General features: G+C 41.6%; 1 protein-coding gene across 3 annotated transcripts in view; it reads left to right on the top strand.

Annotated features, from left to right (window-relative positions):
* The window catches only part of RAB26 (RAB26, member RAS oncogene family), a 247,924-nt gene that overhangs the window by 191,724 nt on the left and 42,046 nt on the right, over positions 1-14,154 (top strand). For all 3 annotated transcript variants that reach the window (XM_073648381.1, XM_073648380.1, XM_073648382.1), the window contains exons 3-5: positions 9,192-9,233; positions 9,365-9,431; positions 13,994-14,046. In XM_073648381.1, coding sequence (XP_073504482.1) covers positions 9,192-9,233; positions 9,365-9,431; positions 13,994-14,046 — 162 coding nt within the window. The remainder of the gene's footprint in view (positions 1-9,191; positions 9,234-9,364; positions 9,432-13,993; positions 14,047-14,154) is intronic.

Genomic DNA, 14,154 nt, shown 5'->3' with positions numbered 1-14,154 from the left:
AAGTCGTTTTCTGATGATACGTTCCCTTTAATTATATTTTAATAATATTTTTCTCGTGTCGTGTTCCTTAGCAATCTGCACACCTAAATTATGGTAGGAAATCCAAATTGCAACTGCAATTTCCAATTTTTTTTTTTTTTTTTTAAGTGCCATTAAGGGAGATGCTCAGAAATTGTTCTCTGGAACATTTCATCATTTCCATGTAAATGAAGAGGCGTGTGATCTTCTTTCCATCTAATTCCTCATCTCGCCCTGTGTCAGGGATGACTAATAATGGAATTATTACAGGGATACATTATAACACAGAAGGAAGCACAATTATAACTTTGTTACAAAGGTGACGTGATGAGATACAATTTATTGAAAATTGGCTCCACCCCGGTGATGTCACAGTGGTATTGTATGGTCACTTGTAGGATTTGCTTATTACTGTATTTTGTGTGTTATAGTCCAAAATTTATACCCAAAAAAATCTTGAGTTGTGTAGGTGTGTGAAGGAAAACTGTGTGTATGTAGCAGAGCTCTGTTTCAGTATTTGTAGCAGAGCTGTGTGTTTCAGTGTATGAAGCAGAGCTGCGTGTGTATGTAGGAAAGCTGTGTGTATGTAGCAGAGATATGTGTGTATGTAGCAGAGATGTGTGTTACAGTATATGAAGCAGGGCTGCATGTGTATGTAGGAAAGCTGTGTGTGTATGTAGCAGAGCTGTGTTTGTATGAAGCAGAGCTGCGTGTGTATGTAGCAGAGATGTGTGTATGTAGCAGAGATGTGTGTTACAGTATATGAAGCAGAGCTGCACGTGTATGTAGGAAAGCTGTGTGTATGTAGCTGAGTTGTGTTTGTATGTAGCAGAGCTGTGTGTTTCAGTGTATGAAGCAGAGCTGCGTGTGTATGTAACAGATGTGTGTGTATGTAGGAGAGCTATGTGTGTATGTAGCAGAGCTGTATATGTATGTAGGAAAGATTTGTGTGTATGTAGCAGAGCTGTGTATTTCAGTGTATGAAGCAAAGCTGTGTGTGTATGTAGCAGATCTGTGTGTTTCAGTGTTTGAAGCAGAGCTGGTGTGTATTTAGGAAAACTGTACATGTTTGTGACCCTATTCCTATTCTTAGTCCTAGCCCTAAGACACAGTTTTCGACACCTTCTGTCAGGGTGAAATCCACACCAAATTTGTATATAATAAATGTGAATTTTGCTGTGGATTTACAGAAAATTCACAGCCAAATCTGCAATGGATAATGTCTGGTCTGGGCCTAATCCTAGGGTCTTGGTGACAAGAGACACATGAGTGCATGGTATGATTAGTTGCCACCAGTCGCTCAGCTCTCGACGGTATCTATATGATTCTAGTTATATCAGCGCCTGGTGTTATGGGAAATATATGTATTTTTTTTTGTGACTTGTATAATATTGTTTTCCTGTGAATTATTCATTTTCCCTGGGGGAGAAGACGCTGCAAGAACAAATCACCTGCATGCGGATAAACAATTTAACAGCAGAGTTATCAGAGGGGCCTCTGGGGCATAGATGAAGTAATAAGGGAAGAAGCCGCTGCCGTACGTTTATTATATGGATATTTATGGCCTAGCTCATTAATGGAACACCCCCGGACGGTCTGTCTTAAAGCAGATTGGTATTTTATCATTTTCTATATAATATATCATCCACGAAATCACAGGTCACCTCTCTGTCTCCATGATTACACTTCCTGTGTCCTGACGTGTCATTGTTATCATAGGGGCATTACACCGTCATAGCGAGCTCACTGATAGATTCTCGGTTAACTCCTTCCACAGCCAGAAATGGATAATCCTATCAGAGGCTATAGAAGACTAATTTTAATGAAACCCAAAAAGCAAAAATTATTTTAGTAAAATAAACAAAGGTGGACAAACCTTTTTAAAGGAATTGTCCAATAAACAACTATTTGCAGCCCTCTACAGGATAGATGATAAACTTATAATTGCTGGAGGTTCGGTTGCTGATCGCAACCGATTCTGAGAATGGGGGGGATCCAAAGTCCCCTGTGTGCATGGAGCGGTACTGAGCATGTGCGACCACCACTCCTATAGACAGTGATGGAGCAGTGGTCGCACATGCTCAGTACCGGATTAATTAAAAATACACAAAATAGTATTTTTTTTAATTGAAACTATTTGCAAAGTGTATACAGAGCTGAACATTGCCTTTAAAGGGTACATTTTAAACAACTACTGACATGTCAGAAGCCTCCGCTCACTCCGATACCTTGGGTGCTCAGAGTTGAACATGCCCTTTAAATTATGATTATATGCAAATCCGGCTTCATTAAGCCGTTAGGTGCTTGGGGTATAAATATGGCATCCCGGACGATTAATGCCGCCGTGCAGGACTCCATGGATAAATCCAGTTAACGAGACATTTGCTTATGTTCCTCCGCAGATACGGCTCTGTGCCAGCGCCTTCTGGCTCGCTCGTAGCTTACATTAACCACTGCGCTGCTGGAGGGAGTGGAGATGGCAGGAGTGGGGCCTGTAGGTATCACCTAGTAATTGTGGAATATCATAGGAAAATGCTCCAATAGCAAATGCTCCATTATAGGGAGCCTGTTAATGGCTTGCTTCCATATTAAAGGGCATTGTCAAGTTTTTCATACACCCTAATAGAGGGGGGGGGGGGGGTCCCTTATTCATCATTTGGGCAGAATGGTTATAAAGAACAAACAGAGATAACCCATTAATCTGAATATTGGGAGGGTGTAATACTTCATCTCACCTGCGGAGGAGCTGCAGAGAAATAGAACACTTACTGCCAGCAAGGAGAGACACTGTGTGATCAGCTTATTGACTAATAGTGGAAGATTCCTTTAAAGTTAGAAGACTAAAAAAAAACCCTTTCGATCCATGAGCAAGGGTGGCACTGTAATAAAATGCAATTATTATTATTATTATATATATATATATATATATATATATATATATATATTTTTTTTTTTTTTTTTAAATCTTCGACTCCTTCAAATTAATTGTTCATCCTTGATGGCTCCTGTGTATACGGCATGCAAGTGAAACGGAGGAGGCTGCAGCTCTCATGACATTCTCTTTCTGGAGTGATGGAGCAGCAATGACTATAAGCCCTGGATGGGGACGGGCCTGGGGGTCTTGCTGCGGACCCCTTTTGGAGAGGTCTAAGCTCCCAGCGCGTAGAATGATGGAGGACGAGGCGTCCGTAATGAATACCATAGTTTAGACTGAGTGATTTCTCCAGTGATATTGGCAGGGATCGCTCCCTGGCCTCGTGCCCAGTCGTGTCTCTCCACGGCTTTTCATGTAAGCCTATCACGAAAACAAATGCCGCCCGTCAGCGGGCACAATCACGTGTCAAGTGTTTGACAATGGTGCCGAACTTTTACCGTAGAACCGCTCATGTGAAGAACCAGTGCGTTTGCTGCCTCTGAGCGGTAATCGGCGAAACACCCAGTAATCGGCAAAACACCCACCAGATTGGAGGAAATTTGGAGCTTGCAAACCGCCAAAGTCCCCTTTCTTTTTTATCTATTTTTATTTTTTTGCAAGGTTTTTCATATATTTTTCTTTTTTTTGGGCACCAACTCTTTTTTTTTTTTTTTTTTTTTAATGCATCATATGAGATTTTTTTTAATACTATTTTTCTTTCTCCTAAGAACTGAAAAAGATTTCCAGAAACAAAATGAAAAACAGAGAAACTCCTGACATTTCTTTTTTACAAGGAATAAAAAATACCTGCCGATCCAGTGCAACTGTCAGGATGATTTTATTCCCGAAATTAATAAAATTAATAACTAGTGTTATGGCTGTATAGGTCTTGGAATAACGAGAAAAACGATACCTGTTTTGTAGTAGTCCAATGTGCCAGTGCTGAGAAATCAAGCTTTGAAGCCACATGCAGATTAGGCTGGAAGTGTATAGGGGGCGTGTCATAGGACTCCATTTCATACGCCCCAATGCACTTCCAGACTAATTTGCATGTTGCTTTAAAGCTTGATATCTCTGCTTTGGATCATCGGATTACTACAAAACAGGTATCGTTTTTCTCGTTGAACCAAGACCTATACAGTAGTAGAATGAGAAGGCAAAATGGTTAAACCCTTTCAGATATACTGGTAAGTTGAAACAGCAATAAACTGGACCCCAAGTCTGGACTGGAAACCTCTTAATCACCAGGTGCTGAATTTGAGTTCACCCTTCAGACCGCCAGGACTAATGTGGTGGTCCATGTGGCTAGACGCCACCGTGCGGAAACAAAAGAAGGGTCACGGCTAGAGACATCTGGAGAAGCGGAAGACGTGAACCATAAGGGACTCGCTACTGGCGTAGAATCCATTGCTGGTCCTTCAGAGCAGTCCCTCGATAACGAAGCGGCTTGTGTTCCAGTAATACTTTCCCATGAAAACCCGGCCCTGTCCTCGCTCCCCGAGGAGTAGCCGTCCATTAATGGATGGAGAGGTTTAAAGCCTGTGATTACCTTGATCAGTAATTGACAGACGACTGCTCGGACGCAACGTTTTATCGGCTGATTGATAGCTATACGGCTGCCATTTCAGAGCGCAGCTCTTGTGTTTTCCTGGCAGCTTAATCCATAATAATGGTTTAGCTGATAAACAGATCAACCGGATTTAGTCGTCTCACTGCTTTTTCTCTCTCATTTTGCGTCTCGTGTTGATTCTTGCTACTCGGCCTCCCTTCATTTATCCAACTTAATGCATGGCGTCCTACCGGCTAGGAAGCCGTGATTGCTTGCCACTTTACCCCCCGGCTACAGTACAGATTTCCAGGGGGCTCTGAGCTTTACTGAACTATTCTAAGAAAATTACACTCCTGAGAACCATGTGGAGAAGAAGATTGACTACTCAACGCCAATATCAATGCGATGTCTTCATATGTGAAGCTTTGCCTCCATAAAAAAACACTTGTAGCGAATCTCATTCACTTCTATGAACCAGAGCTGCAATACCAGACACAACCAATGGGAGATGTGGCGCTCTTTGGGAAGTAAACAGCCATGGTTTTCTAATCCTGTGCAATCAGGATGATTTTATTCCTAAAAGTATCGATATGGTTGTGTAGATCCTAACACAACAAGAAAAACGATACCTTTCTTGTAGTAATCCGATGTGTCAGTGCTGAGAAATCGAGCTGTGAAGCCACATGCAAATTGACCAGGAAGTGCAATGGGGGCGGGTCAAATGAAGAAGGATGACGCCCTCATTGCACTTCCAGGCTAATCTGCATGTGGCTTCAAAGCTCGATGTCTCATCATTGACAAATCGGATTACTACAAGAAAGGTGTCATTTTTCTTGTTGTACAATGACCCACACAGTCATATCACTAGTTTTTTGTAAAAAAAAAAATCATCCTGACAGGTTTACTTTAAAGCAGGAGTTCAAATGGGTATTCCCACCTATCCACAGGACATCCCATCTCGGAGACCCTCCTCTCTAAGAATTGCCTGGAAAATACCATTGACCCCCACATTCAGGCTTATTTGTAGATAATTTCATGATTACTTTGACTCCGCAGAGATGTTCATGCCTGATGGTTACACATAAGCATGGAGGCACAGTGCTTGAACGGTCTCTGAGGGGACAGACAAGGGCAGACAACTCTGAAGTTGTGATCTTAAAGTCTTTACAGCAAGGGGGCCGGTTAACTCCAATCTCAGGATGACATTTAGGGGTATGCCTATTGTAGACCTTGATCCTTAGGGAATGGGGAGAACCTGTTCTTCACCTGCACGGACTGCAAGCGTAGGGAGCCACTTGTTTGGGACCAACGATGATTGTTTGTCATAAAAGAGGCCGTCAAAAAGTTTAAAAAGATAAAAAGCTGGGAAATATTGTCACCGGTTTACTTCTTTATTAACTTGTTTATATTTGTAAAACAGCGCCCCCAGTGGCCAGAATGATATTACTGGTTAAGTCACATTTAAATCACTGCAGCTCAATCATGTCCCCAGACAGCCATAAAGTTTAACAAGCAAGTCATGTTGGGACTCACTCATTATTACTCTGTATGTGTTCACTTTCTATTATGTTTCCCTTTAAGAGTCATGGTTTCAATCCCATGGCAGGTGGCTTACAATTGGCCTGGCTTGGATAATAGGATGTGTGCCACTTAGGTTTTGCTGAGTGCAGCCTTTCCCCGGACATGACAAATTAGGCAAAATGCTGCAGAGTGCTCTATGTGCTGCCTTTCTTACCTGGAACAGCTGTGATCAGGAGAGCGTGGACCTGAAGCCCATGGACCTGAAGCCCATGGACCTGAAGCCCATGGACCTGAAGCCCATGGACCTGAAGCCCATGGACCTGAAGCCCATGGACCTGAAGCCCATGGACCTGAAGCCCATGGACCTGAAGCCCAGGTCTGGGGTGTTGGAGCCCCTAAGACAAATAGCCACTTATTCTATACCATTAGATCAGAAGATTGCTCCTTGGATAAAAGGACAGATTTCACTGCTGTCCTCTTCTGTTACATTTTAGGAAATTTTATTTCTGTGTGACTGCTCTGATAATAAAGTCTGTGGCTTCACTGACAATAGGGTATGTTACTGCACTGATAATATGGTACATGGCTGCACTGATAATGAGGTCTGTGGCTGCTCCGATTATATGGTATGTGGCTGCACTAATAATGAGTTATGCTCCTGCACAAATAATAAAATACGTGGCTGCACTGATAAAAGGGTACGTTCAGCGCTGATATTAGGGTGTGTTTCTGTACTGATAATGAGGTCTGTGGCTGCACTAATAAAGTACTTGGTTGCACAGATAATTGGGTATGTCACTGCACTGATAATGGGGTATGTGACTCCTCAGATTATAGGGTATGTGGCTGCACGATAATGAGGTATATGCTGCACTGGTAATAGGATATGCCTCTTCACTTATAATGGGGTACATGGCTCCACTAATAATGAACTATATGGCTGCACTGATGGGGTATGTGGCTGCACTGATACTGGGATATGCGGCTGCGCTGATACTGGGGTACGTGTCTGCACTGATAATGGGGTATGTGGTTGCACATATAATGGATACATGGCTGTACTGATAATGGGGTATGTGGCTGCACTTATAATGGGATATGTTGCACACTGATAATGAACTATATTTTTGCATTGATGGGGTATGTGGCTGCACTGATCATGGGGTACGTGGCTACACTGATAATAGGGTACATGGCTCCACTGATAATGAACGATATGGCTGCACTGATAGGGTATATGGCTGCACTTATAGTAGGGTATGTGGCTGCACTGATCATGGGGTATGTGGCTGCACTGATAATAGGGTACATGGCTCCACTGATATTGAACTGTATGGCTGCACTTATAATTAGGTATGTGGCTGCACTGATAGTAGGGTTGGTATCTGGCACTGTAAAGGACATGTGTCTGGCATTGTAAGAGACACATGGATACACCGTTAAGGGCAAGAAGCTAAGCCCTATGCCGGGTGACATAAGCAGCCTGGTATCTGAGCCTTTGGTCCGTCCTGTTGTCCCTTTCCGCTGATTGCTGTCTCTTTCCTCTTCTGTGTATCGTTACTGTCTGGGAATGATAGACTTCTGAGCTAAGGTCACATTTAACGAGGTGCGTATTAAGGCTAATTGGAAAATTAGCAACAACTTACAGAAGGCCCAGACTTACTTGGGAATTGGCTTAATCACCTCTCAGGCTGTATATTGTGTTTATACTCCGAGGTTGAGTGTAATGTTCCACCCCTGCAATTACCGCTTATAAACCGGAGAAATGCTGCTCCGCCAAAGAGTTCTACAGCACGAGAATAGCTTAACCCTTCTAGGGATCAGTGTAGATGCACTGTGCGGAGGTATTGCTTGTGCAATGAATGGCGGTATTATGTGCTCATTTTATAGAAAGTATTATGTAGCTGCACACAGAGGATGGCACTATTATATGACAAATTTACAGCGTATTATGTCCAGTAAGCACTGTGGGGGGGTAGTAGTAGTATGTGCATACTGAGGTATTGCTTGGACATTGTTTGGTGGTATTATTTTGGCATTGAGTGGCAGTGCTATGCAACATTTTATTGAAACCCTATTTAGGCATTCTGTAGCAGTATTATTGAGCCAGTGAATGGCACTATTGTTTAGAAAATATTTGATAGTACTGTATTATGTGGGTATTATATGGCGGTATTATTTGGATACCATATGAAGGTATTGCTTAGACAGTATTTATTAGGGCACTGATGGAAGTATTATGGGGGAATTTTTTGGAAATTCTGTTCAGACATTTTGTAGCAGAATTTATTTGAGTGGCACCATTGTGTGGAAAATATATGGTAGTATTATGTGGGCACTATATGATAGTATTATTTGGATACTGTATGAAGGTATTGCATAGGCTTTGTATGGCGGTATTATTTGGGTACTGAATATTGGTATTGTGGGGGCATTGTGTAGAAATCTCATGTAGCATTTTGTGGCCATATTTTGTAAGCACTATATGATAGTATTATTTGGATACTGTATGAAGGTATTGCATTGTATGGCAGTATTACTTATATACTGAATAGCAGTATTGTGGGGGAATTTTATGGAAGTATCATTTAGCTTTGTATGGCAGTATTATCTGGGCACTATTAGGTAGTATTATTTGGATACTGTATAAAGGTATTTCATAGGCATTACCGATGGTATTACATGGGTACTGAATAGCAGTATTGTGGGGGAATTTTCTAGAAATATCATTTAGCTTTGTATCTCAGTATTATCTGAGCACTATTAGGTAGTATTATTTGGATACTGTATGAAGGTATTGCATAGGCATTGTTTGGCGGTATTACTAGGAAATTGTATAGCAGTATCAAGTGGGCCTTGTATGGAAGTATTTAGCATTGTGTGGCAGTATTCAGATATATTTAAAAATGATTAAAATATGTCAGTTCATCTATTATGAGGTGGAGGGGGCGCTATTTTGCTTTTTGCTCAAGGCCCCACCTAAATCCCCACATGTACCTTTTAATGTGGCCATATACATAGACATCATATACATACTCCCTGTTGTGCCGTATTCACATGCTATAGGAAATACTATGCAATTTGTTGAAAATCTTTGCCGAAAAACAGCTTATCATTTCCACAGCGAGAGATTTTCTACGGCAGTTTGTATGAAGATCCTGATAATGATGCTTTTATCTTGTCTTCCAGAACAAAGTGCTGAATGTGGATGGTGTGAAAGTCAAGCTGCAGGTAAGGACCTGGCGTTTCTTTAATGTACTCAACCCTTTTATGTACATTTATGTTCTTTAATGCAATCAGTGTGATTTTTTTCTTTTCTTTTTTCACTCCGCATGATTATATCATCGTTTTTTTTTTTAAAGATCTGGGACACTGCCGGACAGGAGAGATTCAGAAGTGTCACTCATGCCTATTACAGAGATGCCCACGGTGAGTACCTGACATAGGACAAAGCTTAGAAACTTGCCATAGTGCTGTAAAAAAAATTAATAAGAAAAAAAAAAATAGGACAAAACGAGCCCTGCCTACTTTATAGCAAATTAAACCCACCCCTTGGTCGGTAAGGTTCCCAATATTGTGACATTTTCTTAGTTGCATTTTACAGCAAAAGCCGTGGTCCTTAAACAGCTGACAACACAGCAAAGGGATCTCATTGTTAAAAGTTATCAGTCAGAAGGGCACAATATTCTTTTTCAAGGCTTTAGATCTACCATGGAGCACTGTGAAGACGTCATCAAGAAGTGGTATAAATTTGTCACAACAGTTACATTACTAAGAACCAGTCGTCCCTCAAAAATTGCTGAAAAGACTAGAAGAAAATTGATCTTGGAGGCCTACAACATTAAAGGAGCTGTAGGAATTTCTGGCAACTGCATGTGACAACAATCTCCTGTCTCATATATCTGGCCTGTGGGGTAAGGTGGCAAAGAAAGAAGCCTTTTCTTACAAAGAAAAACATCCAAGCCCAGAAGTGTTTTGCAAAAACATCCATCAAGTCTGACAAAAGCATGTGGGAAAATGTGTTATGGTCTGATGAGACCAAGGTTGAACTTTTTGACCATAATTCCAAACGGTATGTTTGGTGTAAAGCCAACACTGCGCATCACCAAAAGAACAGCATACCCACAGTGAAGCATGGTGGAAGCTGTACACAGGAGATGGTGCTACTGCAAGGAAGAGTGGGCAAGGATTGCCAATTCTAGATGTGCAATGCTGATAGACTTCTATCCCAAAAGACTGAATGCTGTCATAAATTCAAAGGGCGACAAGACCTTCATCAGTGTACTGCATGTAAACAAAATGAACAAATATAGAATAGAAACATAATAGTGATTATAAAGTTACAAATTATATATAGAGTACATATAAATAAAGGTCTATGTGTCTATGTAACCTTTTGTCCAGCAGATAAAGCAAGAAAACAGGGCAACCTACCAAGTTACTGGGATAGGAGCAGGAGAAGAGAAAGAGATGGGACCCAATACAGGGATTCCTATGGAAAAAGTACATACTATGAAGTGATGTGGGGTTATAATAGGGTGAGGGCTATGGGGGAGGTAGACATACCGTTTATGCCATATAGGTTTAGGAGAGGTGCTGCCCAAATCGCGGTATCCACCGCTGGATGTATGCAGGGTGCACGGTTGGGGGACTGGCTATATATATAGGTGGAGAAGAGGAGGGTTTGGCTTCTAGCCAATGAAGGAGATTGAATGTGCCGGTAAATCGCGCTCGATGCGGTGACGTCACAGGGAGTGACGCGAAAGAGGGAGGTGCCGGCCTATGATTGGTTCGGCGCCGCGCATGCGCGCGTGCGTGTCAGCCGACGTGTAGGTGCGTTCCAGGGACCAGGAAGTGGTTTCTGTATTGGAGTGATGTGTTCCACTGCCGGAGAAGAGAGGCAAGGAGGGTTCCACCATCAGGAAAGGGGGTTGTAGAGTGCAGGAGGGAATAGGAGAATGAGGATGAATATGGATCCTTCATCTGTAATATGAAATACAACGTCAAATCAAGTTATAAGACACAGTACAGTCAAAACACCTGGGAATATTGCTATGATATCTTTGTTCAGCCAATCACCATATTATAAATAAACATGTAAGAATCTTGGTCCTAATAATGAATAACAAATGAAAATCAGATTCCGGGTATTAACTCCTTGTAGAGTGAGAGGGATATACATACATAAACCTAGGTCCCAATGGGGACAAAATGAGATCAGGTAGGTTTAAATGAATGAGTGAAGATCATAGTCCTTGTTAAGTCCTTTGGGATGAAGGGACTGTAATTCATGAATCCAGAATGCCTCTCTCTGCTTGAGGGTCTGGATTCAAAATTAGTATCACAGGTGTAGTAATCCTTAGTAATACGCAAACATTGGAATATTCTCCAAACAGGTTACCCCACCATCAAATCCTTTCATCAACCCTTCCTACCATGCTTCAAAAGAGCACCAAATATCAGAGACTCATTAGTCCGGGCTGACATAGGGACAACGTCCCTCGGTCCCCGCCAAAGATTTCTACAAACTCCTAAGAAAGGAACCTTTCCATGCCTCCATTGTCATCAGTGCCATAACATTCTTAGAGGTGATACTATCCATCATCCCCAAACAGGCAGGAAATATATAATCAAGGATTACTACACCTGTGATACTAATTTTGTCGTATACCTAGTTAAATGCCCTTGCGGCCTTGTCTACGTGGGGGAAACGACCCAACCCATTAAAGATAGAATCTCGAAACACAAATCTACCATCAGATGTAAAAACTTACTTCTACCTCTCCCCCAACACTTCACAGCAGCAGGACACAATGTGTCCCAATTGCGGTTTCAAGTTATAGAGCAAATTAGACCGCCCCGCCGTGGAGGTAATCGAATCCAGACCCTCAAGCAGAGAGAGGCATTCTGGATTCATGAATTACAGTCCCTTCATCCCAAAGGACTTAACAAGGACTATGATCTTCACTCATTCATTTAAACCTACCTGATCTCATTTTGTCCCCATTGGGACCTAGGTTTATGTATGTATATCCCTCTCACTCTACAAGGAGTTAATACCCGGAATCTGATTTTCATTTGTTATTCATTATTAGGACCAAGATTCTTACATGTTTATTTATAATATGGTGATTGGCTGAACAAAGATATCATAGCAATATTCCCAGGTGTTTTGACTGTACTGTGTCTTATAACTTGATTTGACGTTGTATTTCATATTACAGATGAAGGATCCATATTCATCCTCATTCTCCTATTCCCTCCTGCACTCTACAACCCCCTTTCCTGATGGTGGAACCCTCCTTGCCTCTCTTCTCCGGCAGTGGAACACATCACTCCAATACAGAAACCACTTCCTGGTCCCTGGAACGCACCTACACGTCGGCTGACACGCACGCGCGCATGCGCGGCGCCGAACCAATCATAGGCCGGCACCTCCCTCTTTCGCGTCACTCCCTGTGACGTCACCGCATCGAGCGCGATTTACCGGCACATTCAATCTCCTTCATTGGCTGGAAGCCAAACCCTCCTCTTCTCCACCTATATATATAGCCAGTCCCCCAACCGTGCACCCTGCATACATCCAGCGGTGGATACCGCGATTTGGGCAGCACCTCTCCTAAACCTATATGGCATAAACGGTATGTCTACCTCCCCCATAGCCCTCACCCTATTATAACCCCACATCACTTCATAGTATGTACTTTTTCCATAGGAATCCCTGTATTGGGTCCCATCTCTTTCTCTTCTCCTGCTCCTATCCCAGTAACTTGGTAGGTTGCCCTGTTTTCTTGCTTTATCTGCTGGACAAAAGGTTACATAGACACATAGACCTTTATTTATATGTACTCTATATATAATTTGTAACTTTATAATCACTATTATGTTTCTATTCTATATTTGTTCATTTTGTTTACATGCAGTACACTGATGAAGGTCTTGTCGACCGAAACGTCTTTACTGTGGACTGCAAATAAAAGTATATTTTTATATCATTTGGTGTGCTGAGGTTATCGCGACATTTCAAGGCTTTGGACCCAACTCAAGCACCCAGGTCCAGTAGTGCTGCGTTTCTTTCTAAATATAAATTCAAAGGGGACTTCAACTAAGTATTAGTTTAAGGATGTGTAAATTAATGCAACCACATTACTTTAGTTCTTTGTTTTTCTCTTTCCTCTTGAAATGATTTCATCTTATTTTTCAATGAATTTGTATAGCTTATGGGCGACATTAAAAGTGCAAAATGTCCTGAAATGATTCTTCTTGGTAGAGTTTTTTTTTTATATATATATATAATGACAAAAATCTGTCATTTTAACATGGGTGTGTAGACTTTTTATATCCACTGTACCAGCTCAAAAAAACTATCTAGTGTGAAACGAACAATTAAAAAAAAAAAAGATAAGAGGGGGAGGAGGGAGATGCAGCTGCCGTTTCTCAATAAGTCCATTAGAGAAGAAAATTAGTGCATTCTAATTTTTTAACAGGGGTGTGTACACTTTATTATATCCACTGTAGCAGCTAAAAAAACTAGTGTGAAACCATCAATAGAATAAAAAGGAAAGAGGGGGAGGAGGGAGATGCAGCTGCAGTTTCTCAACAAGTCCATTAGAGAAGAAAATGAGAGCGTTCTAATTAAGTTCCTGGTAAAGTTTTGTGGTCAGTGCGTTAAGCAAAGGAAGGGGACAACCAAAGGGTGGTGTCAAGGTGCGACCAATTTGGAGAGAGAAAGAATGAACCAAGTTTGAATAACAGACAATTTTTTTTCTTATTTTTACCATGTGTTCCTTGTCGGTCAGGTCTTCCCACTACGACTTTGTGTTTTTTTTTTTTCTTCTTTCAGTTCTATATTTAGAGCCGTCTTGTGTTTCAGATCGGACTGGAAACTTTTGCTAATTCATTGAGAGGCAAAACAGCTCAGGGTTAAATGAGATTAGCGGCCCGGATTCCACACGTCCATGAAACGCTTATCTCCCTGTTTGTCTCCACAGCTCTGCTCCTGCTGTATGATATCACCAATAAGACCTCGTTCGACAATATCCAGGTAGGATGGATGACTTGCTTAGAGGACTTTGCTTTTTCATATAAAATGACCCTTTCTCCATTTTTTTTTTTTTTATATTCGCTCTCACTTTTGTGTTATTTTTCTATT

Source organism: Phyllobates terribilis, unplaced genomic scaffold, assembly GCF_046119375.1.
Source record: "Phyllobates terribilis strain yellow unplaced genomic scaffold, ASM4611937v1 Scaffold_9__5_contigs__length_417890890, whole genome shotgun sequence".
Taxonomy (NCBI): domain Eukaryota; kingdom Metazoa; phylum Chordata; class Amphibia; order Anura; family Dendrobatidae; genus Phyllobates; species Phyllobates terribilis.
The sequence above is the reverse complement of the archived record's forward strand: the minus strand, read 5'-3'. Positions and strand labels throughout refer to the sequence as shown.